General features: G+C 40.4%; 1 protein-coding gene and 1 long non-coding RNA gene across 2 annotated transcripts in view; both read right to left on the minus strand.

The window, feature by feature from the left end:
• Window positions 1-23: 23 nt before the first annotated feature.
• Window positions 24-27,778, minus strand: LOC127574533 (uncharacterized). Its single transcript, XR_007956916.1, has 3 exons — window positions 27,680-27,778; window positions 17,112-17,163; window positions 24-141 (listed from the first exon to the last, which is right to left on the minus strand). It is a non-coding gene; the product is annotated as an uncharacterized LOC127574533 (long non-coding RNA).
• The window catches only part of ppp1r42 (protein phosphatase 1, regulatory subunit 42), a 79,982-nt gene continuing 52,108 nt past the window's right edge, over window positions 67-27,940 (minus strand). Inside the window, exons 9-11 of the mRNA XM_052022612.1 lie at window positions 27,680-27,863; window positions 17,112-17,163; window positions 67-141 (exon numbers count right to left, since the gene is read on the minus strand). Coding sequence (XP_051878572.1) covers window positions 67-141; window positions 17,112-17,163; window positions 27,680-27,863 — 311 coding nt within the window. The remainder of the gene's footprint in view (window positions 142-17,111; window positions 17,164-27,679; window positions 27,864-27,940) is intronic.

A 27,940-nucleotide genomic window follows, 5' to 3' on the forward strand; every position in this document is an offset into this window, starting at 1 on the left:
TATGTGTTTCCAACATCAGTGAACAGCGATACTATTGTTTAAGGTCTTCGATTTCAGTTTGCACCGTTAGTGATGCTGCGACGAAGTTTGAGAGATATTCCGAACTGGCTGAGAGTCGGCGGCTTTTCTTAAATCTGGTTTCTGTGGTAAAAGAAAGATACATTTTCAACACATTTTTTCAAATAATTAAAAAAACCTAAAAGACAAAAATCATTTCGATGCTCATGTTTTCTTGATTCCATTCAGGAAAGTCTATCCATGTTGGTATCTTCAACTTCGTAAATTTTACTGAGTTTTGGTGAATTCATACTTGAAGTCCTCTGTGCATACCTAAGAAGGGTTATGCTTGATTTGGAGTCAACGCATCAGATTCTAGATTGATTCTTAGAATAATACTGATTCTTAGAATAAGTGGGTTGTACAATGAACAGAAATTGAGCAACAGCCATTGGAGTTTATAAGAAGGAGAAATGATCTAAGCGATGCTCAGAGAGATTGGCAGCGACGATACTGGGATCCTTTACTCGGGACAGAGAAAACAGAACTACGGGGCATGGTCACAACTTAATGGATTGGATTTTGAATATGAGTAAAGCATTCTGCAATACATCTTTGGGATTCTTTAATTTTGAGAATATTCAAGGATTAGATTGTTATAATTCTCATTCTTGTGACCAAATGCCTCCAGGGGGATTGGGCAGGGAAGTGGAGTCGAGATTCAGGATTGGCCATGGCCTTATTTAATAGCATGACAGATGCTGGACCATTTAGCTGATTTCCACTTTCAAGTCTTATGTTCATAATCCCTCATGAAAACTGTGTTCAATAAAGAAAAATCTTTTGAGTCAAGTTTGTAAAAATAGCACAATTAAAACAATTTGAAACAACGTTTGATTTAATGTGCATAAATATACATGAAGAAGACAGTTAGAGTGTTACAAACCAATTACAACAGTATCTGGTCAGAGTGACCAAATGCTTAGTTATACCACCAAGCATTAATCAGGATTTTGGATCAAGCTGAGATCCCTAGATTTATGTACAGTATACAAAACTATAGTTCCACACTTGATCACTTAAATCTAAATGGGGGCATGGTTACTAAAGTGTGGCAAATGATTATGCTAAAGTTGCCGCATAAAACACACCCTAAGCTTTTACTTTTCAAATGAAAATATAGTTTTGTAGAAAGCAAGGCAAGAGCAACTTGCATTCACATAGCATCTTAAAAGTTGAAACGTGTCTTAAGGCACTTTACAGGATCCTAATCAGAAATAAGTTGATACAAAACTAAAGAAGAGAACAGGAATTACCAAATGTTTTGCAAGATGTGCATTTTATTGAGTGTCTTAAAGCTGGATGGGAAGGTGGGCAATAAGGGGCTTAACCAAAAGAGAACTTCTAAAACTTAAGCCCAAGAAGCTAAAAATAAGGCTGACATTGATAAGGCAAGGGAAGTGCAGGATCCACAAGAGGAGAAGGTTGGGTAAACACATTTCAGTGCTATAGTCATGGAGTATGGGATAGGCAAAACTGTGGAGGCATTTGAACAAAGAAAGAGGATTATAAAATCAAAGTGTTGGTTGATGCCATGTACATCAATGATACTGTACTGGTTGAACATGACTTTGTCAGAATTAGGATATGGGCTGTGGAATTTTGGATGAGGCTAAAATTATGGAAGGTCGAAATGGGAGCCTGGCCAAGGAGCCTTTGGGATACGTGGGTGTAAAGGTCATAAACACATGGAAAATAGTTTCAGAAGCAAATGGCTTTAGGTGGAAAACAAAAAGAGTTGATATTGCAGAGGTGGACAGTTTGTCCTGGTATGGCTCACACAAGATTTTCATATATACAGCAATTAAGAGGTGGCTATCACAATCTTTTTTGCATTAAGAGTACGTGAAATGCAAATTACTTCAGGAGTCCTGTACAGCAGTAAAATTAACCTGAACCACTTAAAGGGGAGGAGATCACTTATTACAACCATTAATAGAAGAGGAAGTATAAGTTGGAATGAATTGTTTTTAAAAATGACCAGGGAGGCAGGACACAGGGCATTCCACTTCAACACAGGCCTCAAGATCCTGATGAATGAAGTAATCCACAGAAAAAGTATCTTGCCTCTCAGAATCCATCAAGTTCTGTGATGAAGGAGCAGTGGAATGAGATGACCAAGGAAGTGAATGGGAAATCAGAATTGCTCATGCTTATTTTCCATTGAGTTAGGCAAGAAATCATCTCCATGACCTACTGCAATACTTGTGATGCAACTACACTGATGGGTTATGGAGACAGCTCCAACATAGTTAATGATATATTCAAAACATATTTTGAAATAAGAATGGTGTGAGATTTGGAGTCTGCCTGCAGGTTTTAGAATTTTCAAGCAACAACTGCCTTGCTACACATTGAGGCTTTTCCTTGGGAATAACACATTGATGTATTATTGGTAGCCATTTAATTCATGATGGACACTGCAGCAATTGCATTTGTTTCATTATGTTGGAAATCCAGGGTTGTTAATTGGCTGATATTGGCTAACACCTAGAAAGATATAGGAGCTAAGTAGTTCTAGGTGATTGTAACCACCACATTCACATGTAAAGTGGTCCAGACACAAGCATATTGCTGAAGCTCTAACAGTAGGAGGTGCCAAATTTCTATTGCCTTTTGGGATTCTGGGCATGCTGCTCCTTGGAAGAGGAGGATGTAGGAGCAGTTCCCCTTGATAACTCTTGGGGGGATAGCCCTTTTAACCACAATTCCTCCTCTCTTTCCTTCTGCTCTCCTTGTTAAAAAGGACCTGCCTTTGATCCTCTTCACTAGCTCGGTCAGGCTGAAGGTCCAGTGGGACCACCACTAAAGGCCCGATGTTTCAGAAAAAAAATCAAGGCTTCCCTTCAATAAAAGAAAATTTCTCTACAATCACTGCGACTTCAAAGTAGAGCCCAGCTGATCAGAAGCAATTCCTTTCCAATTGAATTCCTAAAAATGTGCAAGTAATTGATAATTCTTTAAATGACATGGGGCAGCATTTCTTCCTCTCATTCAGACTCCATTTCCTGTTCATGGCTCAGACTGTGAGTTAGTTGGATATACATGAGTCAATTCATGACTTCTGATATTATGCTTGAGCCCTTTAGCTGTGCGCATATATATGTTTGTCTGAGGGACAAATATGGAGCAGTATGATTGCACCTTTCACTATGCCTGAGGTGTGCTATAACCCACTGGTACAGCTCATTATCAGTATCATGCAATAACCTGGACATATGGTGTGCAAAAATATACACCAAATGGATGAATTTCTAGTCAAGGTCTTTTACCTTTCTGCTATTTAGGTGGAGAAAATTTTGGGATACACAACTTTAACCAGAGATGACATGTTAATCCCATACTTGCATCAATCTTTCATTCATGAATATATAGATGTGTAGCGGTTGCTACCGCGAAATAAAACAAGACGCTAGTTGGAGGATTGCCAAACAAGAACGGGTTTCTTTTCCCGCCTTGCGCGGGCCCTTTAAGGGAGACTGTTCCCGCCCAATGCAACCGGCAATGACATAAGTACTACGTCATCAAGACTTTCCTGCGCGCGGGTTCTCCCCGTCGCTCGGAAAGACGAGGCCCACCGCCATCTTGGGCCTTGTCGCTCCAACACCGCACGACCCGACTGCCGAGCCGGTTCGCCCGACTAAACGGTGAGTCGCCACACTACCCCCCCCGAGAACCGGCGATACAGTCCCCAAGGTCCGCGGGCTGTGCCAGCTGCCGCTTAGGGGGCCGGCCTCTGTGTCGCGGCGTTGCAACCTCGACAGGTTGTTGCAGATCCAAATGGGCCGGTTTGAGGCGGTCCGTCGTGAAAACCTGTTCCCTGCCTCCAATGTCCAAAATAAAGGTGGATCCATTATTCCTTATGACTCGGAACGGTCCCTCATATGGTCGTTGCAACGGCGCCCGAGGTGTGCCCCTGCGAATTAAAACAAACTTACAGTCCCGTAGTTCTTTGGGCTGGCAGGATGGGGCTTGACCGTGCCATGAGGTGGGAATCGGGGCCAAGTTGCTGAGCTTCTCGCGCAGTCTTTGTAGGACTGCTGAGGGTCGTTCCCCTTGGTCCCGGAGGGCAGGTATGAAATCCCCGGGGACAACTAGGGGCGCCCCGTACACAAGCTCAGCTGACGAAGTATGGAGGTCTTCTTTGGGGGCAGTGCATATGCTGAGCAGGACCCAAGGCAGTTCGTCAACCCAGTTAGGACCCTTCAAGCGGGCCATCAAGGCTGATTTCAGATGGCAGTGAAAACGTTCCACCAACCCGTTTGATTGAGGATGGTAGGCCGTGGTGGTGTGCAGCTGCGTCCCTAGCAGGTTCGCTAATGCAGCCCAGAGACTGGAAGTGAATTGGGTGCCTCTGTCTGAAGTGATGTGGGCCGGAACACCGAAACGTGAGACCCAAGTTGTGAGCAGCGCCCGGGCGCAGGAATCAGTCGTGATGTCAGTCAGCGGGGTTGCCTCAGGCCACCTCGTGAACCGGTCCACAATGGTAAGGAAATACCGGGCTCCTCTTGAAACCGGCGGAGGGCCCACAAGGTCGACATGTATGTGGTCAAACCTCCTACGGGTAGGCTCGAACTGCTGTGGTGGGACCTTGGTGTGTCGCTGGATTTTTGATGTCTGGCAGTGTGGACAAGTCCTGGCCCACTCACTGACCTGTTTGCGCAGGCCGTGCCAGACAAACTTGCTGGCGACCAGTCGGACAGTTGATCTGATGGACGGGTGCGCCGACCCATGTACCGAGTCAAAAACGCGTCTCTGCCAGGCTGCAGGGACTATAGGGCGGGGCTGACCAGTCGCAACGTCGCAAAGTAGGGTCCGCTGACCTGGACCAACCAAGAAATCTCGGAGCTGCAGGCCCGAGACTGCGGTTCTGTAGCTGGGCAGTTCGTCGTTGGCCTGCTGTGCGTCAGCTAGGGCCGTATAGTCGACGCCCAAGGATAGGTTGTGGACGGTCGGTCGGGAAAGTGCATCAGCAACGACATTATCCTTTCCAGAGACATGTTGGATGTCGGTTGTGAATTCGGAAATGTAGGATAAATGTCTCTGCAGACGAGCTGACCAGGGATCGGAGACTTTGGAGAAGGCAAAGGACAAAGGCTTATGATCGGTGAAAGCGGTGAAAGGCCTGCCTTCTAGAAAGTATCGGAAATGCCGGACCGCCAGATACAGTGCGAGAAGTTCCCGATCAAAAGCGCTGTATTTCAGTTCGGGTGGTCTAAGGTGCTTGCTGAAAAATGCCAAGGGTTGCCAGCGGCCTTCAAGTAGCTGTTCCAGTACCCCACCCACCGCGGTGTTGGACGCGTCTACCGTGAGGGCGGTTGGGACGTCAGTCCTAGGGTGTACAAGCATCGTGGCGTCTGCCAGGGCGTCTTTGGCCTTAACGAAAGCAGCCGCAGCCTCGTCAGTCCAGGTGATGTCCTTGCCCTTACCAGCCAGCAGCAAGAACAGAGAGCGCATGATACGGGCTGCTGCAGGGATGAACCGATGGTAAAAGTTGACCATCCCAAGGAATTCCTGTAGGCCTTTGACTGTGTCGGGGCGGGCAAAATGGCGGATAGCGTCCACCTTGGCGGGTAGGGGTGTTGCCCCGTCGCTGGTGATTTTGTGGCCGGGGAAATCGATAGAGTCAAGTCCAAATTGGCACTTGGACGGGTTGATCGTGAGGCCGAAATCGCGGAGGCGGGAATACAGCTGGTGGAGGTGGGAAAGGTGTTCCTGGCGGTTACGGCTGGCGATCAGTATGTCATCTAAGTAAACGAACACGAAGTCCAGGTCTCGGCCTACCGCGTCCATCAGCCGCTGGAAGGTCTGTGCGGCGTTCTTAAGGCCGAACGGCATCCGAAGGAATTTGAACAGGCCGAATGGGGTGATAATCGCAGTTTTGGGGACGTCATCCGGATGGACCGGGATTTGGTGGTATCCCCTAACGAGGTCCACTTTGGAAAAGATGCGGGCCCTGTGTAAGTTCGCTGCGAAGTTCTGGATCTGAGGGATGGGATAGCGGTCCGGGGTGGTGGTGTCATTCAGCCTGCGGTAGTCGCTGCAGGGCCTCCACCCTCCGGTGGCTTTGGGGACCATGTGCAGGGGGGAGGCCCAGGGGCTGTCTGACCTGCGAACAATCCCCAGCTCCTCCATGTGACGGAACTCTTCCTTTGCCAGGCGGAGCTTGTCTGGAGGTAATCATCGTGCTCAGGCATGAAGGGGTAGCCCTGTAGTAATGATGTGGTGTCGTACCCTGTGTTTGGGCCTAGAATTTGTAAACGAAGGTGCCAAAATTGATGGGAATTCGGCTAGGAGCTTGGCGAAATCGTCGCCAGAAAGGGAAATGGAGTCCAGGCGCGGGGCTGGTGGGCTGATTTCTCCCAGGGGATAGGTCTGGAAAGTGCTAGAGTGGGCTAACCGCTTCCTTCGCAGGTCGACTAACAGGTTGTGGGCCCGAAGGTTGTGGGCTCCTAGGAGTGGTCGGGCGACGGTGGCAAGGGTAAAGGTCCAGGTAAAACGGCTGCCGCCAAATTGTAATTGAAGTGTACGGGTGCCGAAAGACCGTATCGTTGTACTGTTGGCGGCATTGAGTAGAGGACCTGGTGGCCTGTCACGAGTGTTGCGGCCGGTCAGGGGCAAAATACTGACCTTCGCTCCAGTATCAACGAGGAAACGCCGTCCAGATTTCTTGTCCTGAACGAAGAGGAGGCTCTGTCGGTGGCCAGCCGCCGTAGCCATCAGCGGCGGCTGGCCCTGGCGTTTCCCTGAAACTTGCAGGGTGGGCGGCATCGACGGGCCTCCGCACCCCACCTCTGATGGTAGAAGCACAGCTGGTCACCTGTGTCGTCGTCTGCGTTCCTGGGGTGTGGCTGCTCGGTTGCTGGGGCCGGGCGAGGCGGGCGTTGGGCTCACGGCCTGGTGATTTGACTGACGGACGAACCGCTCTCGCGCTTGGCCCTCCACAGGACATCTGCCCGGGCGGCCACCTCACGGGGGTTGCTGAAGTCGGTGTCAGCTAACAACAAGTGGATGTCATCGGGGAGCTGTTCGAGGAAGGCCTGTTCGAACATCAGGCATGGCTTGTGTCCCTCAGCCAATGCCAGCATCTCATTCATTAGGGCGGATGGGGATCTGTCCCCCAGGCCATCCAGATGAAGCAGGCGGGCGGTGCGCTCACGACGGGAGAGGCCAAAGGTCCTAATCAAAAGGTCTTTGAAAGCCGGGTACTTATCTTCCTCCGGAGGCGACTGGATGAAGTCTCCAAAAGCCGTTTGGACCGTCGGGGTCACCAATGTAGCGGTTGCTACCGCGAAATAAAACAAGACGCTAGTCAGAGGATTGCCAAACAAGAACGGGTTTCTTTTCCCGCCTTGCGCGGGCCCTTTAAGGGAGACTGTTCCCGCCCAATGCAACCAGCAATGACATAAGTACTACGTCATCAAGACTTTCCCGTGCGCAGGTTCTCCCCGTCGCTCGGAAAGACGAGGCCCGCCGCCATCTTGGGCCTCGTCGCTCCGACACCGCGCGACCCGACTGCCGAGCCGGTTCGCCCGACTAAACGGTGAGTTGCCACAGATGCTTAAATTATAAGGCCAGGAATGTATATCTTTAACTGCTCAAAATGAAAACAAAATACTTGGTGATATACAATAGGTAGCAAGATAAATATCATGGAATAGTACAGACCATGGATTACTTCAGCAGGCTCATAATTATTTTCTGCAAACACCACTACTCCAATTTGTTTTCTATCTGACTTTATGTAATTTTATACAGCCTCTGCTAAACCCACAAAGAAACCAATGCACTTTTCTTATAAATAGCAAGTGTATCTGGAATTATTCTTTGGTGAACCATTGTACATTTGTAACATTAATGAACTGTTTTTAAATAATAGCAATTATCAATGTGTATTATTAAAATTTTGCATCAGGAAGTAGTGAATTGTTTTGTTAAATTAAGCTAGATTGACCATTAAACAACACTCTTCCCTTTCCCTACCCTTTACCCAGAAGAATCACAACATAATAAAAGATGCCTTCCCATAATCTAAAGAATTTAACGAAGTTTTGATAATCAATGGCAAAAGACAAAACGTGACAAAAATGTATGAATTATTAAAGTCTATAATCTGGTTTGAAGTTACTGTCTTCAGCTGAGATATTTACATCAGTTTCATTAATTTTCAGTGTCACAATGGAAGGCTAAACTTGAATTCAAAGGGGTTGCATAAACATACCTAAATCAGTAGTCTTTACTTTAAGGAACCAAAAAATATTGTATCAGTTTGTTTGGGAAGTAGCCACATTCATTGCATTTTGTATGGTACATAACCTTGGAATCATTAATACTTTGTTTTAATAAATCTGATTTAATTTAACAAATAACGGCTGGATGGGAAGGAATAAATATTAATAACAATTATTATTACTTGATATTGCTTAATCAGTAGTCAATTGTACTTTATGATGTTAACCATAAAGGGGAAACTTCATTATATAAAATAAAAATGTAAATGTCATTTCTTTATTCACATTTTGCCAGCTGTATATAGTATAATCCTATGTAGATAGTTTGCAACATTCCTCCTTTTCATCAGGGGAATAACTGTATTTATTTCTTAAGGCATTTTGGTAAAAATAACATTAGTTTGATGTTTTAAGAATTTAGCCAGGTTATCAATAGACAACCCAGATTACCGCAAATGTCTGTGCATTAAGTCACTGCTATTTTTGTAGATACTGTCCAGAAATTCTATGAACATTAACATGGCCTTTTCCTTTTCCAAATACACAGTCCCTCACTATCTTGCTGTTGAAATTTATTGTAGGACGCTTCTGCTGAATCAGTGGCTGGAATTTTAATTCTCCCATCCAGAAGAAATCATGTTAGAACCATCAAAGGCTATATAGTTAAAGGAACCATAGCATGGATAAAAGCATGGATACAAAGTTTGCCAAGAAGGAGAAAGCAGATAATAGTGGTGCAAGGTTATTTTTCAGACACATGCCTGTCAGTATTAGGATATACATTATTAGTGTAATAAATATTATTGGCCTGGACTTGAGTATATTGGCATAATTTCAAAGTTTGCAGATGATATGAAACTTGGAAATGTAGTAAATAATGAAAAAGACAGGAAAAGATTTGAGGAACAAATGGACCAAAATGGCAAACACATGGCAGACAAAAGTTAATGGAGAAAAGTGTGAAGCGATATATTTGGGGTGAGAGATAATAAAGACCACATAGCACTATTTTACAGGATATGCAGGAACAAGAGTTTCAAAATGCAATTTTTTGAAGGTGGAAGAACAAATTGAGAAGGCTGTTAGAAAGGCACATGGAATCCATTCTTATCGATGAAGAGAATCAGACATGAAGGACATCCTCCAGAGGTTTATAGGGGTCTTTAAAATATACAAGAGAGGGTTTTATGTATACATGGACTTTCCAAAAGATGAAAGGGATAGTAAGTATAGATACAAAACTGGTTAAGGACAAAAATCAAAGAGCAGTGAGTAATTGATTTTCAGACTGGAGAAAAGAAATTTGTGTGTTCCCCTGAGGTTGATATTAAGGTAAATGCAAATTAATAGCATTAGTTTAATCAACTATTAGAGGTACACTTATGTGGTTCTGGTTACTGGATAAGAAATCCTGAGGTACATACCAATAATCTGTAGAGACTAATGGTGAAAGGATAAACATTATTATTGTGATGTATATTATTGCCCTGGACTTGAGTATATAGGGATAATCTCAAAGTTTGCTGATGACATGAAACTTGGAGAAGCAGTAAATAATGAAGTAGATAGGAAGTGAGTTCAAATCCTGCTGTGGCAGGAGGAAACTTTCATTTCTTTTATGCATTTATTTTCCAACCTGTTGCTCTTGAGAAGTGGCAGATGAGCTTTCTTCTGAACTACAGCAGGCTGTCTGGGGAAGGTACTTTCACCTTGTTGTTTGATAGGTAGTTTCAGGATTTAGAACTAGTGATGAAAAGGGGACCTTGATATATTACTGAGTCAGGATATGTGATTTGGAGGGAAACTAGTAGCTGGTGTTGTTCTTATGCACCTGGTGATATTATCATTCTGGAATGTAAAGTTTGCACGTTTGGGAGGTGCTGCACTGAAGGTTTAGGGTGATGGATGGGTTGGCAGTTAAGTGAGCTGCCTTGTTCTGAATGGCGACCAGTTGTTTGAGCATAGTTGGAGCAGCACTGATTCAGGCAAGTGAAAAGTATCGTAAGAGTAGAACGGCTGAGGGGTATCAGGAGATGAATCACTCACTACAAGGTAGCTAGCCTCCATTTTTCTCTTGTAGCCATCGTATTTACGTGGCAGTTCCAGTTGAGTTCCTGGATAATGGTGACCTTACAGATATTAATGGTTGGGGACCCAGCAGGGGTAATGTCATTGAATATCAAAAGCAGGTGATTGGACTCTTGTTGAAGATGGTTATTGCCTGGCACTGATGTGCCTTGAATGTTACTTGTCACAAATCTGCTCATGCTTGAGTGTTATCCAGGCTTTGCTACAGGCAGGTGTGGATGGTTTCCTTTTCTAAGGAGTTGCAAATAGATTTTAACATGTAATTATCAGTGAATATTCCCACTTCTAATCTTGTGAAGCAGCTGAAGATGGCTGTGCTCACAACAGTGCCTTGAGGAACTCCTGCAGTGATGTGCTGGGTACGGAATGATTGTCCACCTACAACTATTCTCCTTTACCTGAATTATGACCCCAACTGCTGGAGTGCTTTCCCCCTGATGCACATGACCTCAGCTTTATCAGGGATCCTTGAATGCTACCTTGATGTCAAGGGCAATCACTTTCAAATTGCCGCTGGATTTCAGCTATTTGTGTGCATCAGTGAATAGGTTATTTGTGATACTTGATAGGCCTGTCATCAACATCCTCCATCTGTTTGCTTTTAATTGAGAGTAAACTAATTGAGCTATAATTAGCTGGATTGGAACTTTCTGCTGTTTGTCCATCTCTGGTTTTCTGCTTCTTTTTGCTGTTCTATGAATAAGAGAAATATCAGAAAGACTTTTGGAGAACATTTATTGATGGTGACAATGAAGGAAAGATATCAAATTACATCAAAATGAGATCAAAAATTGTAGATGCTAGAAAGCAGAATCAGGGGTATTATCAGTGACTTATGTGTCGTGAAATTTGTTGTTTTGTGGCAGCAGTACAGTATAAAGACATAAAATTACTATAAATTACAAAATAAACTAATAGTGCAAAAAAAGGAATAATGAGGTAGTGTTTATGGGTTCATGGACCGTTCAGAAATCTGATGGTGGAGGGGAAGAAGCTGTTCCCAAATTGTTGGGTGTGGGTCTTCAGGCTCCTGTACCTCCTCCCCAATGCTAGTAACGAGAAGAGGGCATGTCCTGGATGGTGTGGGTCCTTAGTGATGGATGCCGCCTTCTTAAGGCACCACCTCTTGAAGGTTTCCTCGATGGTGGGGAGGGTTGTGCCTGTGATGGAGCTGGCTGAGTCTACAATCCTCTGCTGCCTCTGGCAATCCTGTGCATTAGAGCCTCCATACCAGGCTGTGATGCAACCAGTTAGAATGCTCTCCACTGTACACCTATAGAAATTTGCAAGAGTCTTTGGTGACATATTAAATCTCCTCAAAATCCTAATGAAGTAGAGCTGCTGGCATGCCTTCTTTGTGATTGCATCAATGTGTTGGGCCCAAGATAGATGCTCTGAGATGTTAACGCCCAGGAACTTGAAGCAGCTCACCTTTTCCACTGCCAACCTCTCAGTGAGAACTGGTGTGTGTTCTCCCAGCTTCCCCTTCCTGAAGTCCACAATCAACTCCTTGGTCTTGCTTATGTTGAGTTGTTGTGACACCACTCAACCAGCCGATCTATCTCATTCCTGTAGGCCTCCTCATTGTCAACTCTGACTCTACCAACAACAGTGGTGTCATCGGCAAATTTATAGATGGCGGTTGAGCTGTGCTTACCCACATAGTCATCAGTGTAGAAAGAGTAGAGCAGTGAGCTACGCACACATCCTTGAGATGCGCCTGTGTTGATTGTCAGTGAGGAGATGTTATTACCGATCCACACTGACTGTGGTCTCCCAATATGGAAGTTGAGGATCCAGTTGCAGAGCGAGGTACAGAGGCTCAGGTTTTGAAGCAAAAACAAAATCAGAAAATGCTGGAAGCACTCAGCAGGTCAGGCAGTATTGATGGTGAAAGTGTTAAACGAGAGTCTGCATTTCAGATCAAGTAATTACATTGTAGAGAGGGGGAGGGATGGAGAGAACAGAGGGAATGTTTGTGATAGGGTGCAGATGAAAGTTTAAAAATGGTTAGCTGGAGAGAAGAAACAAACTGAAACAGAAAGGTACAGCCACATCTGTGGAGAAAGTAATTACCTGTAAGTTTTAAGTTCAGTAATATATCTCAAGGGCTTCAATATTCCCAAATGGAAGATCAAGTACTGTTCCTCAAGCTTACATTAAGCATTTTTGGAGCAATGTAGAAGGTCAGAGAGGTCAGATGGAAATGGGACAGAGAATTAAAGTGACAGGCAACAGGAAGCACAGAGCAACTCTTGCAGACTCAATGTTCTGCAAACTGATCACCAAATCTGTGTTTAGTTTTTGCCAGTGTAGGGAAGAATCACCTGTAAGTATTGAATACCTTTCTGGTGGTTGCATGGGAAAGTGGCATGAGAAGTGGAGAGGTTGGTGGAGATGGACGAGTGGACGAAGGAGTCAGGGATAGAATGGGCCTTTTGGAATGCAGAAAGATGAGGGAAGGGAAAGGTGCGTCTTGTGGTGGAACCCTGTTGAAGGTGGCAGAAATTATGGAGGTCGAACATAGAGGCTTATGGATTGGAAGGTGAGGAAAAGGATTCTGTCTGGATGCAGAGTGGGTGAGAGCAGAAGTGCAGGAAATAGACAATGTATCATTGAGAACCCTGTCAGTGACGGTGGAAGGAAAGCCATGGTTAAGGAAAAAGTAGAATATCTTAAAGTCATTGGTATAGAACATCTCGTCAGAGCAGAAGGCAGCAACACTTGCTTTTTACCTCTTCCCTTCCCACTAAAGAGGAACACAAACAGTCCTTCAGGTGATGCAGCAATTCATTTATTTCCATTTAGTTTACGTTTAGTGCTCATGATGTGGTATCCTCTAAAATGGAGAAATCAAATACAGGTTGGGTGAATGCTTTGCAGAACAACTCCGTTCAGTCTACAAGTGTGACCCTAACCTTCCAGTCATCTGTCGCTTCAATTCTCTGCCCCATGCCCATTCTGACCTCTGTCTTTGGCTTCCAGCACTGCTTCAATGATGCTGAATGTAAACGAGGAATAGCACCTCAGCATCTGTCTGGGTATGTTGAAGCCCTTAGGACAACGCTGAACTTTTTTCTCATGCTCTATGGATGTTTCAATATATTTATTTTTCCTTTAATGTTTCGAAACGCTGTTTTTTAAAGTGATTGTTACCTTGACAATAAATTTGGTTTGCAGTCTTTCGCAGACATTCCCTCTGTTCTCTCTACCTGACCTCACGATCTACCTTGTTGTGACCTTGGACCTTATTGCACTGCACTTTCTCTGTGGCTGTGACACCTTGCTCTATACTGTTACTGTTTTTGCCTGTACTACATCAATGTACTTTGTGCTGACTCAATGTAACTGCACTATGTAATGAGTTGACCTGTGCGATCAGTTTGTAAGATAGGCTTTTCACTGTACTTTGGTGCAAGTGACAATAATAAACCAATACCAATACCAAATGTTCTTGTATTCTTACTTTTTCAGTTCTGATGAAGAGCCCTTGATCCAAAATGTCAAGACTATTTCTGTCCCCACTGTTGCTGCTTGACCTGTTGAGTGCTTTCAGTATGTTCTGCTTTTTTACTGAAAGATGAGGTTAAACATAGTAGTGACTGGGCAGACGTACTACATAAACAGTGTACCATCAAGGTGATTTAATGTGAGGAGTGGTATGTTGGAGTTCGTTTAAGAGGACAGAATGAGGAGTTGGGGATATTATGTACTGGAGGATGTCAATAAATATGCCACTATATTGACCCTTCTTTAACTGTTTAGACCAAAATACCACTTTGGTAATGAATCCATGAGTGTGACACCATACTCTTGGCACTAACTTCATGCATGACTAAATCAAGGATCTGGGTTGGGTACTTGGACTCCATCATCTTGATTCTCTGTGTCCTCCTTACTGCTCCATGTTTGACATGTCACTTTAAAAAATGGAATTAAAGTGAACTTGTGCATATCATCATCACCCCTAACTGATTGTTAAACCTGGAAATGATATGCTAATACGGTGACCAGTTAAAAAGCCACTGAAAGAGCACTGCTCTCACTTCTGGGTTTCCCCACACACCAATGGATTTGCTGTTCCCGCACATGGGCAAAATTCAACCAAATGTTGGAAATGGGTAAATATTGTAAATGTAAACCATGAACTAGGAATCCTCCTTAGCATCCACCTGGTTGTCATTAGCCCTGCCAACATCCATAACACATTTATCTATATTATGACATGAGTCAATTCACCCATTCCATGTTTTGTTTGCAGCAAAAAAGTTATTTTTATTTATTTGCAGACTACTTCATAATTCAAATGGTGATTAATATGAAGAAATAGTTCTTTTTTCCCCCAAGATAAACAAACAAGTTAGTTAAGTGAATAGGCTGGAAAGAAATTCCATAAATAATCTATGTCTGCAACAGGCAGCTTACAATAATTGCTCAGAGTGCCTCCAGTTATAAATGTCTCACAATTAACCAATCAAATACTATTTTTTCTCCCCAGTGGGAATGCACAAGTCCAATATTAATAGTATGACATCCAGGAGAATTTGTCTAAGCACTAGTGTGTACATAGAGGAAGTAAGATGGCCTCCTAATATTTCACATACAGTATAGTCATAGAATATTAAATGTAGATAGAGATAAATGCAAAAATTGAAATTTAAGACCAAAATGACTTTTGGTAACTTTAACTTTGTAACAGAAGAATTCCATGAAACAATAGAAGTGTGTGAAATTTGCAAATTCTCCTAGCAGTTTTCCTTTGGGAACTCTGGCTTCTTCCCACAGACCAAATATGTGCAAATTGGTAGGATAATTGGCTGCTGTGAATACCCCCCAGGTGAATGGTTACATCTAGGGAGAGCTTCCAGGGGGCTGTTGGGAATATGAAGAGAATAGCAAGGGACTGGTGTAGGATTAGTGTAAATGGGTGGTTGGTGGTTAGTGCAGACGGTGGAATACAGCCATGTTTATATGACTCTGAGGTCAGAACATCAATTCTCTATGTTTACAAGCTAAAAGAGGAACTAGACAAATCATTATAACGACATAATAGCACTAATAAATGTCAAATCCATTCAGTTCTTCTGTTAAAATTTGGACTAAATATATAAAGAAAGCCTACAAATAATTTATGTCTGCAACAGATAGTTTACAATATTAAGATCAAGGTAATCACTTCATTCATTACACATACTGTATTCATGCAGAAGTACACATTTACACCAGATGCACAGAATTTATTTCTGTAATTAAACAAATGTTTGAGGTATCAAATAGTTAGACTTATTCTTGCCTCTCTGAGGTGTGAGGGTGGAATTAGTAAACCAATTTTGTAGGATGTTTAGCACTTTTATTATTTATCACAAATTGACCAATTTACTCTGCTTCCAAAGCTACAACATCTGAAACTGCACACAGCTTTGCCCTAGATCTCTCAATTCAGCACCATAGGACTGAACCATGTCCCAATTTCAATAAGTCAAAATACAAGTACTCCCAAATTTCAGTCTGAGCAGGGCACCTTGCATATCCAGAAGCCACAAAACACAGCATAATATTTACACCAAATGTGATGATGAATTGTGACATAATAAACAGTTTCCATGATAAAGGAATTTTACCACTTCACTTTAATATACTCACATTTCACACAAAATAGTTAAATGCATGGTAAGTTTAAAAAAATGCATTCATGACTTCTCAGTGCAAAATCTGAATATCATTCTGGACAAATGGATGCACAGCAGGTGTTGTGACAGGATGCTATTAGCAAATGATATATACTCATATCTTGCAACATATATAGTTAATTGGTATCAGACAAAGATGATCAACCATAACCAACTTGCTTGTACAAAAGCTTAACTAACATGTACAACATTAACCTGAGCAAAAATGAAGGATTTCATCACCAAAACAGAAATAATATTGCTACCAGTGAAGAATGACTTTCCTAAAATACAATAGTGCATGTGGTGAGCTATAAAATCCCTCACAAAGTACAACTCAGCACAGAGATGTCCAGGAAACTTATGAAGTTTGAATATATAGATCTGTCAGAGAATCAGCATACAGATTATCTATTACTTGTTATACTTCCTCTGCAGTTTTTCTGCAGTATTGAAAATTGTTCCAAATAAAAAGGTTTATATGCACTGTTCCTTGAATTGCAACAAGTGAGATGTTGTGGCCTAACTTTGATACACTTTGCTGCACTATTTTCATTTCCTCTCTGAATTGGTTTTAAAATTTAGCAGCAATAGTCACTTCTCACTTGTTGCAATTCAAGGAACAGTGCACATAAACCTTTTCATTTGGAACAATTTTCAATACTGCAGAACAATTGTATAGAAAGTATAACCAGTAACGGATAATAAATAACATTACATTAAACTAAACCAATGTTAAATTATACCTCACAAGGAAGAGAATCTCATTGAGGTAGGCAATAATATATCTCATAAATCTTGGTGTAATCAAAGGGCCATTATGAACCCAAGTCTACTCACTATGCCCTCAATATTATGGAATTTATGGCCATTAAGTTTTGGATGAAAAATATTTCAACTTAGTATCAACAGCTGAACATAATCTTTCCTGATGGTGGTCTTGATTTTGCAGTCACATATATAGAGGACATCATTACCTTCACTTAACTGTGGGACAGCTATCACGAACATTTCATGTATTTAACAGTTTCTTATAAAAAGTAATAAAACAGTTGTGGTACTCTACCTTGGACATGATGTTAGGAGAAGGCAGCAACAAAAATTCCACTGGTTCTGATCTATAAGGAATAAAAACAAGCATGGGCTTTCTTGGAGTGACATTTTATTACTGAAATCACACACTGAATTATATTAAAGAAAAGCTGCACCACATTTACAAATCAAGAAAAAGCAGAGTCAATTATTGCAAACATCTAATGATATTACAATACAGTTATACGGTAAGTGACAATCCTCTGGTAAAATTAGATTTGAATTGTTAAAAATATTTGGTTTGTGTGTGTATCACAATAGAAGCATTATTCTGGATGGGAGCAATGAAAGGTAATTCAACTACAACATACGGATTCATATACATGTGGCACCAGCAGAAATCTTCTCCAAAGATAGAACCAGGCTGCGCAATCTTGGTATCATATTTGATCCCAGATATGCTTTTGACACATAACTTTATAGGTAAATTGGTTTATTATTGTCACATGTACTGAGGTACAGTGAAAAAAGCTTGTCTTACATACCGTTCATACAGATCAATTCATTACAGCGGTGTATTGAGGAGGTACAAGGTAAAACAATAACAGAATGCAGAATAAAGTGTTAAAGTTACAGGGAAAGTGCAGTGCAGGTAGTCAATAAGGTGCAAGGTCACAATGAAGTAGATTGTGAGGTCAAGAGTCCATCTTATCATACTAGGGAACAGTCCAATAATCTTATAGCAGCAGGATAGAAGCTGTCCTTGAGCCTGGTGGTACGTGCTTTCAGGCTTTTGTACCTTCTGCCGATGGGAGGGGGGAGAAGAGAGTACGTTTGGAGCGGGTGGGAGCTTTGATTATGCTGACAGCTTTACTAAGGCAGCGAGAATGGTAGACAGAGTCCATGGAGGGGAGGCTGGTTTCCGTGATGTGCTGAGCTGTGTCCACAACTCTTTGCAGTTTCTTGCAGTCATGGACAAAGCAGTTGCCATACCAAGCCGTGATGCATCCAGATAGGATGCATTGATAAAAATTGGTGAGGATCAAGGGGATATGCCAAATTTCTTCAGCCTCCTGGGGAAGTAGAGGCGCTGGTGAGCTTTCTTGTCTGTGGCGTCTATGTGAACCAGGAGAGACTATTCCTCACTCTCAGGAACTTGAAGCTCTCAACCCTTTCGACCTCAGCACTGTTGATGTAAACAGGAGCATATGCACCACCCCCCTTCCTGAAGTCAATGACCAGCTCTTCTGTTTTGCTGACATTGAGAAAAAGGTCATTGTCATGATACCATGTCACTAGGCTCTCTTACCTCCTTCCTGTACTCCAACTCATCGTTATTTGAGATTTGGCCCACTATGGTGGTATCATCTGCAAACTTGTAGATGGAGTTAGAGCAGAATCTGGCCATGCAGTCATGAGTGTATAGGGACCAGAGTAGGGGGCTGAGGACACAGCCTTGTGGGGCACCAGTGTTGAGAATAATCGTGCTGGAGGTGTTGCTGCCTATTCTTACTGATTGCTGTCTGTTGGTCAGGAAGTCAAGGATCCAGTTACAAAGGAAGGTGTTGAGTCCCACGTCTCAGAGATTGGTGATGAGTTTGCTTGGAATTAGAGTATTGAAGGCAGAGCTGTAGTCAATAAACAATAGTCTAATGTAGGTGTCTTGATGCTCCAGAGATGAGTGTAGGGAGATGGAGACAGCATCTGCCACAGATCTGTTTTGGCGGTAGGTGAATTACAGTGGGTTGAGTTTGTCTGGGATGCTGGAGTTAATGCATGCCATGACCAGCCTCTTCAAGCACTTCCTGATGGTGGATGTCAGAGCCACCGAGCAATATTCATTAAGGCATGTTACCTTGTTTTTCTTAGGTACCTTGTTTTATTACCTTGTTTTTCCTTCCCTTGAGAACATTGGTGAATCAAATGGGATTTACAATGCTCCAGTAGTTTCATTATTATTATCAATCAATGCCAATATTAGTTTGTTACTCCAGATTTGTTAAATTTAATTAATGAATTCATGTTTCTAAACCAATAGCTTGGAGTTCTGGATGGCTGGCTCAGTGATGTACCAGAAGGAATTAACTTAAAGCCTGCTAAAAGAAGTGAGTTTGAAGGAGAGGCAGTTTTTTTTTTAAAGAAGGGCACAAATTCCAGAATGTAGATGACTGAAATGATGGCCTCAATTGGTATAGTGGGAGGAGCAGGAATCTAAAATGTTTTAAAAACAATTTTCCTCTTGTGTTAGCATTGTTCAAGCTATTAAATGACAGCATAGAGGCAATGGCTACTTCAAATGAAACAGGTTTTTATAGTTTTGAGTAAAAATGATGCTAGCATCACAGAATAATATATAGGAAATGCCTCCATATTGACCTCTGATGGTGTACTGGATTTATTCAGCCGCACCTGAACATCACCATGGTGAAGAACTACCTGTCCAAATGCTGTCATTGGAGGTTTGATATCATGGAAAAACTGTCTTGGCACTGATAAACTAACATCCAATTCAGCTAGAAATCAAGTGCAGAATGAGAAGAGGGGAGGAGTATTATTTAGAATCATGTAAATAATTGAGAATGATGATTTTGGAGCAATAAATAAAGTATTAGCAGGTTAGAAATTGGGAGGAAAAGAAAAAAAATACATTTTAATATTTTATATTGTATCCATATTCATGTTTTCTTACATCATAGAAAGGGACCATTCAGCCTACTCAGTTAAAGAAATTCCAACAGTCTCATTTTCCACTCCTGATCTTATTTCCCTGTAGTTTATTCTTGCTTACATATGCTTTTCAACTCCATCCGTTGTGCCCTGATTCTTCTGTCATTGGCTTACACTCGGGCAATTACAGAAGCCAATTAACATACCTGCACATCTCTGGGACATGGGAAGAAACTGGAGCACCTGGAGGAAATGCATGTAGTCACCAGGAGAACATGCAAACTCCATACAGAGAGCACCCAAGGTCAAGATTGAACCTGGGTTGCTGGAACTGTGCACCAGCAGCATTATTTGCTGTGATACTGTAATTTAGAGAATAGAGAAAATAATGAGATTTTGGGGAGAGAGGATAAATTTGCATCTTACTTCAACCTTCCATGGTGCTATGTAAACGGTATTATAATTATCGTATCCATTAATCATTACAATTGTTTTCATCAGTAAAGTGTGAAATAATTGCCATGCTGGCTTGGATTTTAGCCTGGAAGCAAGTTCCATGTGCAGATAACACTGGAAACCTAGAGCAATGGCTTTCTCAAATATTGTACAGCTTTGGAGCAGATGCTGGTCAGGGAAAGAAGATGGTTTGTTTAGGAATGCAAATGGTGGTCGGGGGAGAAGACAATTTTTGGAGATTGGGTTGGATGTGCTGAAGGAATGAGATTTGGGCCAGGTAGAAATATCCCTGATCCTGCTGGCCCCAGTAATGCAATAAAGGCACTCAACCTTCTGGATTCAGTTCTTCTTGCCATTTTAGCTGCTAGGCTTCAAATGGCCCTGGAAATATTATGGACAAAAGTTAATAGAAAGCAGCTGTTATATTAAATGCAGCAGCCTTATTATAATATTCAGACAACCAACCATCTTCCTGCGGATGGGCCAAAATGGAAAGCCGCCTTCTATTTAAACAAAGAATGGAGGAAGGATTTTTAAAAAATTTTAACCTCTACCTCAAAACCATCCCAGGAGATTTGTGGGAAGTAAAAATTAGTACTAGATATGTTGCATCAGAGGAAGGGGTTGTTTTACTGTTATCTGCACATTGCCTACCTCCATTCATGCATCGATTATTAAAGTATCAATATCTTGTTTCCTATGGAGTATCTGCTGTATCAGTGCTCTTGTGGACTGATCCAAATTTTAACCACATATCCTAATTCTCACCAATTTTTGTTCATCCATCACCCCTGATTATCCCTGCTGATGTGTATTGACTCACAGGAAAGCCTTCATTTGCCTACATGGCCTGCCTCATCTATTTCTAAAATGTCCATCAGATTTACAGCTTTCCAAGATCCACAATTCTGCCCTTTTGCATATCCCCAATATTTGTTGCTTCACTGCTACCCCTTGACTAACACTCTCTGCCTCTGCTTTTCTCCCCTTCTTTGAAAAGATCCTTAACCTATCTTTTGGTAGGGTGACCACCCTGTGAACTGTAACAAATGTTCTGTGAAGTGGTTTAGAATATAGTACTGTACGATTTCATGTTGTTATTGGAATGGCTATTTTTGTAACATAGCCAGAAGGGAATAACTGTATCCACAAATTTTGTTGTGATATTCTCTGATTCATTTTTTTCAACATGATAAATTATGAGTCATATGCCAACATTTAAATCACTGTATTGACTGAAATGGTTTTACTAAATTAAATGCAATAATATAGCATTTTCTTTTCAAGGAAACTAATTTGTTCAAGACACAGTAAAACTCTGATAATCCATTATCTGACTATTCAGAAACTCGGATGGTTCAGCATATGATTACCAGGTTTGCCATGTTCTCCATCAACTCGTCAGAGCCCCATTTCCTGTATTCCCCATCCACTCACTCAGACCCTTTCCTATTCACTGGGGTGCCAATTCCCATGCTCTGTTCCTACTCACCAGTGCCCCAGATCCCACACTTTTGATTCACTCACTGGGGCCCCAGTTCCCGGCTCTCTTTAAACTGACCTGGTTCTGTTTCCCACAGTCCCTTTAAACTAACCAGAGCCTTTTATCTCGTTTTCTCTTTAAACTCATTGGAGTCACTGGGAAAATTATTATTCTATCACATAACATTTAAAGAAAAAATAAATTAAGTACATTTCGGAACATTAATAGAATAGCATCTGATAGTCTGTAAAATCTGCTAGTCCAGCATCAGCACAGTTCCAAGCATACTGGATTTACTGCATTCTAGATGCATATAATTAGGAAAATTGTACAGATGGGGCAATTCCAATAATCAAGACTACCTTGTGCATATTAAAAAAGCTGAAAAAAGATAAACTTGCAGAAGTGAATGAGGACAATTTTAGATTTCTTTAAAAATAATATGCAATGATTTTGACTAATTTGGTTTCCAAATTGTGCATTATATGTGCTCTAACTACAAACAGAACATGAAAGAAATACTGTTTGTTCCAGACATGACAAACTTTGCTAAACAGATAGGCAGACTACTCATCTCACTTTGTTTGAAAGCAATATTTATGGGTGAAATGCAGCAAATGGTCACTGTTAAGCACCTTATTAAACATAGTGTGACCTTGTTCTTCTGGCAGGGTTGATTTGTAAAAAAGCAAATAGAATAATTTATTGAAATTACTGAGTTAAAGCTAATTGGTCCTTCCAAACCATACTGCAATGTTTAAGACCTACTTTACCTGCTTTTGTGTTGGGAGTAGTCAGAGTTCCATACAAATATTGTATCTAACATAGGCATTTTAATGAATATAAATGATTTGGACAATTTTAAAATGTATGAGGAAATAGCCATACCAGTATCACATATATAAGTTAGTTTCAAGATTATATTACTGATATAATAAACTGATATGGAAACTGCATCTCTCTACTCTACAAACAACATTATTAAAGTGCTATAAACAGTTTTTGTGGTCAAATCATTATCGACTCCCACAATCTTCCAACAGCTGCAAGTAAGCATGAACTTCAGCTAGCAATAGGACTTTAATGTTCTGTCAACCTATTAACTGCTTGATTGCAGTTGAAATATGAGGAGGAACTTCTAGTCAAGGATCTAATTAGAGTATGTTTTATTTGTGTACAATGGTTCATTTGAGGTTTTTAGAATCACAGTAAAATATCTGCACAATGGATTTATATTTGTGTCAAAAAGCCACCAAAATCTTTAGGTGAAGACAATGTATAGTACACTTAATTGCCTGGAAGTTTGAATACATGCATAAAAAGAGAGTAGTCGAACATCATTGCACTAAGTCAAACAATAGAAATACAAGAATGTTTGCTCATAATCCTCCAGAGGGAAGCCTAGATTTTCCTTATTTTGGTATTAGTACGGCCAGATTGGTTATTAGTGAAGTTCAAACAGACTCAAATAGAAGTGGGCTCAGCAGATCTTTCTTTTAAGTTCATTAACACAGCTTCAGATGCTGAGTTGGATGAATCAAAAAGAACCTTTTTAATGATGGGAGATAAAAATAACCAGAGAAAAGATTAGGCTGTATGCAGATTTATGCTGTAACTTCAATGGAGCTGTGAACAGTTTGGGAATTATTGATGGGAGTTTTCATTTTGCCTCAACTTGCTTTTGATAAATCCAATGATTGGAAGGATGGGCCAAAGGCATATTGATCTCTAGTCTTTTATTTTTGGTCACAAAGGGGCCTGGCATAAAATTACAGCATAGATTGATGCATTCTAGCTACTTGAAAGATAGCAGTGGAATTCACCTGGAAAAGAAAACTTGCATTTAATGTCTTAATCATTATTACTATAGTTAAATTTAAACCATTAATATATACCACTTATAAGCAATGGACTTGGTATTGAACTCTGTGGAACCCCACTGCATACAGCCCTTCAGTCAATACTATTCTAGAAAAGCCAATTTTTAATCCAATTTACCAGTATTCCCAGATTTTATGGGCTTTTAATTTCCTGATCAATCTGAGCTGTATCAAGGTGTGATGTCTTTTTGTTTCCTTGTATTATAACAATTACTGATAATATTTTTATCTGCCTAGGATCGCCATGAAAGACATCCTATTCTTTTTAGCACATTGTGCAGATGGATTCTTACTGGTGCAGAGCATAAAGGTTCATGAGAACTTTTGGCCAATAGGGGGATAGAAGGAAAAATGGCTCAGGAGTGACAAAAATAAACTATTTTGTTCAACAATGTCCTTACTATCATCTCCAGACACCTATTGCATTTCAAGCAAATCAGGACAACCAACTTAAATGTACGTAAGAACATATATCATTGGCCTTATTCACTGGAAAGTGCATCCAGACACAAATTCAATGCATTTAAAACACAGTAAAATTTCAGCTGATTTTCTTCATTTAGCTACTGAACCTGTGCATGAAAGGCAGTCTGTTTAGGTGAGTTAAACATTTCCCGGGATAAGGAAATAATAGGCAGTATGGATCTATGCTCTCATTGAAATACGTAAGGTTTTAGAGGGGGCTTGACAAGGTAGATGCCTTAAAGATATTTCTCCTCCCGCAAGGTCTAAAATGAGGGACATGGCCTCAAGATAAGTGGTCCACCACTTAAGACTGAGATTGGGAACTTCTCTCAGAGACTCAGAAAATTTTGGAAGTCTCTAACCCAAAGAGTCATGGATGCTGTCATTAAATGCATTCAAGACTGAGACAGATTTTTGGACTACAGAGGAATCAAGGATTGTTGGGATCATGCACGAAAACAAAGCTAATGATCTCAAGACTGAATGCTGGAGCAGGCTCTGTGGAATTATCTTCCCAACTGCCAAATGGTTAAACAGGAAATACACTTCTGAGATAAAAAGTATTGTTCAAAAAGGATTGCAGAATCTTCTTGAAGGACAATATACAATTCTCAACAGAACATTAAACTGATAAAATGACCCCATGAATTTTAACTCAGATAAAACCTCACAACAGAGTTAACAGCCTAGGTCCATGTTACAAGACAATAATAAAGAAACATAGTACTGAAGGTACATTCAGTAATTAGTGTACCAGGATAGTACTGCCTAGGTCAGCAACTATGAACTGATCATGCACCTGTAGATAATTAGGGTAAAGAGTAGGAGCTATGAACATTGGAACTGCCATTGAAGACAGGCAAGCTGCAATCTAAGGAGGAGTCAATTTAGTCAGTCAGTCAAACTCAGTTATCTATCTTCAGCCCAGACTATATGAGAAATGTTTATTCACGGCAATTATCAACCATGTTGGAAATAAGAAAAAAAACAGAACATTTCAAATGATTTTACAGAAGGATTATGATCTGTAATTGTGGAAAGAATAACCACAATATGATAGAATTTTATATTAAATTATAAAGTGATGTTGTTCAGATTGAAGCCAGGATTTTCAATCTGAACTACGAAAATTATGAAAGTAGTGCCTAGACTGATATCAGATGATACATCCAATTTTATTATTATTGGTTTGATAACCTATGTAGTTTGTTAAACATTTCACACAACAATTTAGAGTCAACCTCTTTACTCCGGACTTGGAGACATGTGCAGACCAATCTTGGCAAGGATGGCAGATTTCCTTCCCCAAATGAGATCACTGAATCAGATGGGTTTTTAGTGACATGCATAAACTGACAAAGGTAATCTATCCCTACTTGGTCTTAAACATGGTTGGCAACACCACCCTCCTCCAAAGTCTCTAAATCATCATGCTGTGGACAGGATTTCACTTTCTCAGTTGCCCTCTTACCTATTCAGTTGTAGGTAGGGAATCATCAACAATGAATTCTCTTCCCACAGCCACATTATTGCCACTGGTATGCCCCAAGGATCTGGCCTGGATCCCCTCCTATTTCTCATTAATAAGCTCCATATTCTTGGAGACAAAATGGTATAATAGTACTAATTACTTACCAGGAAAAAAGAGCTGACTCAGCCACATCCTTATACAAATGAAAATCAGCACATAAAAATGAATATTTCTATTAAATAAATTTAAAATAAAATTCTGAACACTGTCTTGCACTTGTTTATGACTCAGACAACGTGCTTATTGGCTAAACTATATCATTCCCTTTCAGGGGAAATATTACACAATTTCCCTTAATTCTACAGTCATCCTGTATTTAAAACGACACAATGAAATTAATGAAACAACTCAGATTTCAGTTATTTTTTTCAATGCTTTTAAATTTTTTGAGACATTCTGTAACTTTTATTAACTATGCTCTAAAGCTCAGTGTGTGTGTTTGTGGCATATTTCTTTTCCACACTTTCTAAACTGATTTCTAATAATGTTTAGTTACCCTTTCTACAGTGTGATAATATTTATCATTTTGTCTCGATACAATCAATAATTGGGGCATGGTGACATTTTCCTGAAAAATGATTCTTCACTTACCAGTAATAAAAATATATATAGGCACTCCAAAAGATAGTGAACTATATTCTGCACTTATGAATATTTTTTGAATAAACATCAACATTTCAGTTAATAAAATCCACAAGTCTAATAAACCAGAGGGAGATTTCAGTTCATTTTTCCCCTTAGGACACATGAGCAGAATTAATCAAGTAAGGCAAACCTTTTATGAAATGTCACAAAACAAAACTATTTAAAAATAATCTTGGTCCAAAACTGAAAGTCTAATTTTGTCCTTTAATGATACAACCTTCAGGTCATTAACAAAAAAGAAAACGTTGTTTATTTGTTGGGGGGAAATATTGAGATTGGACTTGAAGCTACAAACAGTAGGCTATTCATCAATCTTTTGATGGGGGAGGGGGCCAAAAGGAAGGAAATAAGTATTTAAGCAAAACCTGTTTTTAACTACTATTATTCATACAATTATTTAATTGTACTCTCAATTTTCAAAACTTCATTAGGTACATATTAATCTTTTCCATTTCACATTCACCCAACTAAACATTCTTGAATGTAAGGAGCAAACTAATGTTTACGTTTTCTTACTGAACCATCTAAAGTGACTAGCTGTCAAAAGGTCAAAGACATACATCAATGCAATGTTGATTAAAACAGGAATAAAGTTAGGAATTTTGCATTCCGTACCCAATAAGTAATCAAGGTAGTTAAAATAAAATATCAAAGAAAATACTTTACCTATACACTATGAAATATTTCGTAACTTAAAGCTGATATCTCCATTATTACAAATACTAATTTTCTATTAACTAGAAATATGTATTAGAAAGAAATGATCAATTTGACCTAAAAATGTGTAAAGAACTTTTAGCATCAAATCATGATTATTTTCCAGAATCTGTTACTTTCATGGGTTATTTTGATACTAAAAGTAATTAACAGATAGTATATTATGCAGATCAGGGGCATAAAAAATAATATGGTTTTTCTCTATTCAGGAAATTTACTTTCTTTTCTCTTTAGAGTCAGTACAAATATGCACTATTTTGATTAAAAAAAAGTTATTCTAATGCAAAATTGAAACATCTAATGTTATGTAGACCCCAACCATTCAATTTAAATGAATTAGATCCACTGTCCTTGAAAATCTGGTGAACTATTGTAACTTTAGTCAGAATGGAATTACAGGTTAAGAACACGTATAAAATTTCAGACCATCATATTCCGTTATTTAAATCTAAAGATAAAACTAAAATCCTAGCATTAGGTTCTCAGTTTTTTTTAAATTAAAATCAAACCAATAACAAAAACGTCTTTAATAATTTGAATTTCTTTTTTCAAATTTCAATGTTTTTTCTAGAACTCTACATTAAAATTACAGAACTTGGGAATTAAAAATTTGTTTTATTTCTACATCACTTGGACCTACTTAGAAGGAATTATTAACCTAAATATTTGTAGTGCCAAATGCAGGCTTTATAATACAATGAAACTGTATGTTACAGAGGGATCTAAAATGCACATTTTAGAAGATGTTGGCATCTTACCTGATTCCTTCCATGTCATCACCCACGCACCTAGACTGAAGTCCCGGCGGTAAAACACTTTTTCCATCACCTCCAGAGTTTGCAAGGTTAGGAGTTTTCATAAGAAGAACATCAACAGGTTTCCTGAATTTAAGAATACTTGGGGAGGCTCTAGGTGCACGGTGCCGAATTATTTGTGGATGATCTTGTTAACAAAGAGCAAACAGATAAACTTGTTTTTGATCAACAAGGAAAAAAACAAAAAAACCCTCATTTTTCAAT

Source organism: Pristis pectinata, chromosome 9, assembly GCF_009764475.1.
Source record: "Pristis pectinata isolate sPriPec2 chromosome 9, sPriPec2.1.pri, whole genome shotgun sequence".
Classification (NCBI taxonomy): domain Eukaryota; kingdom Metazoa; phylum Chordata; class Chondrichthyes; order Rhinopristiformes; family Pristidae; genus Pristis; species Pristis pectinata.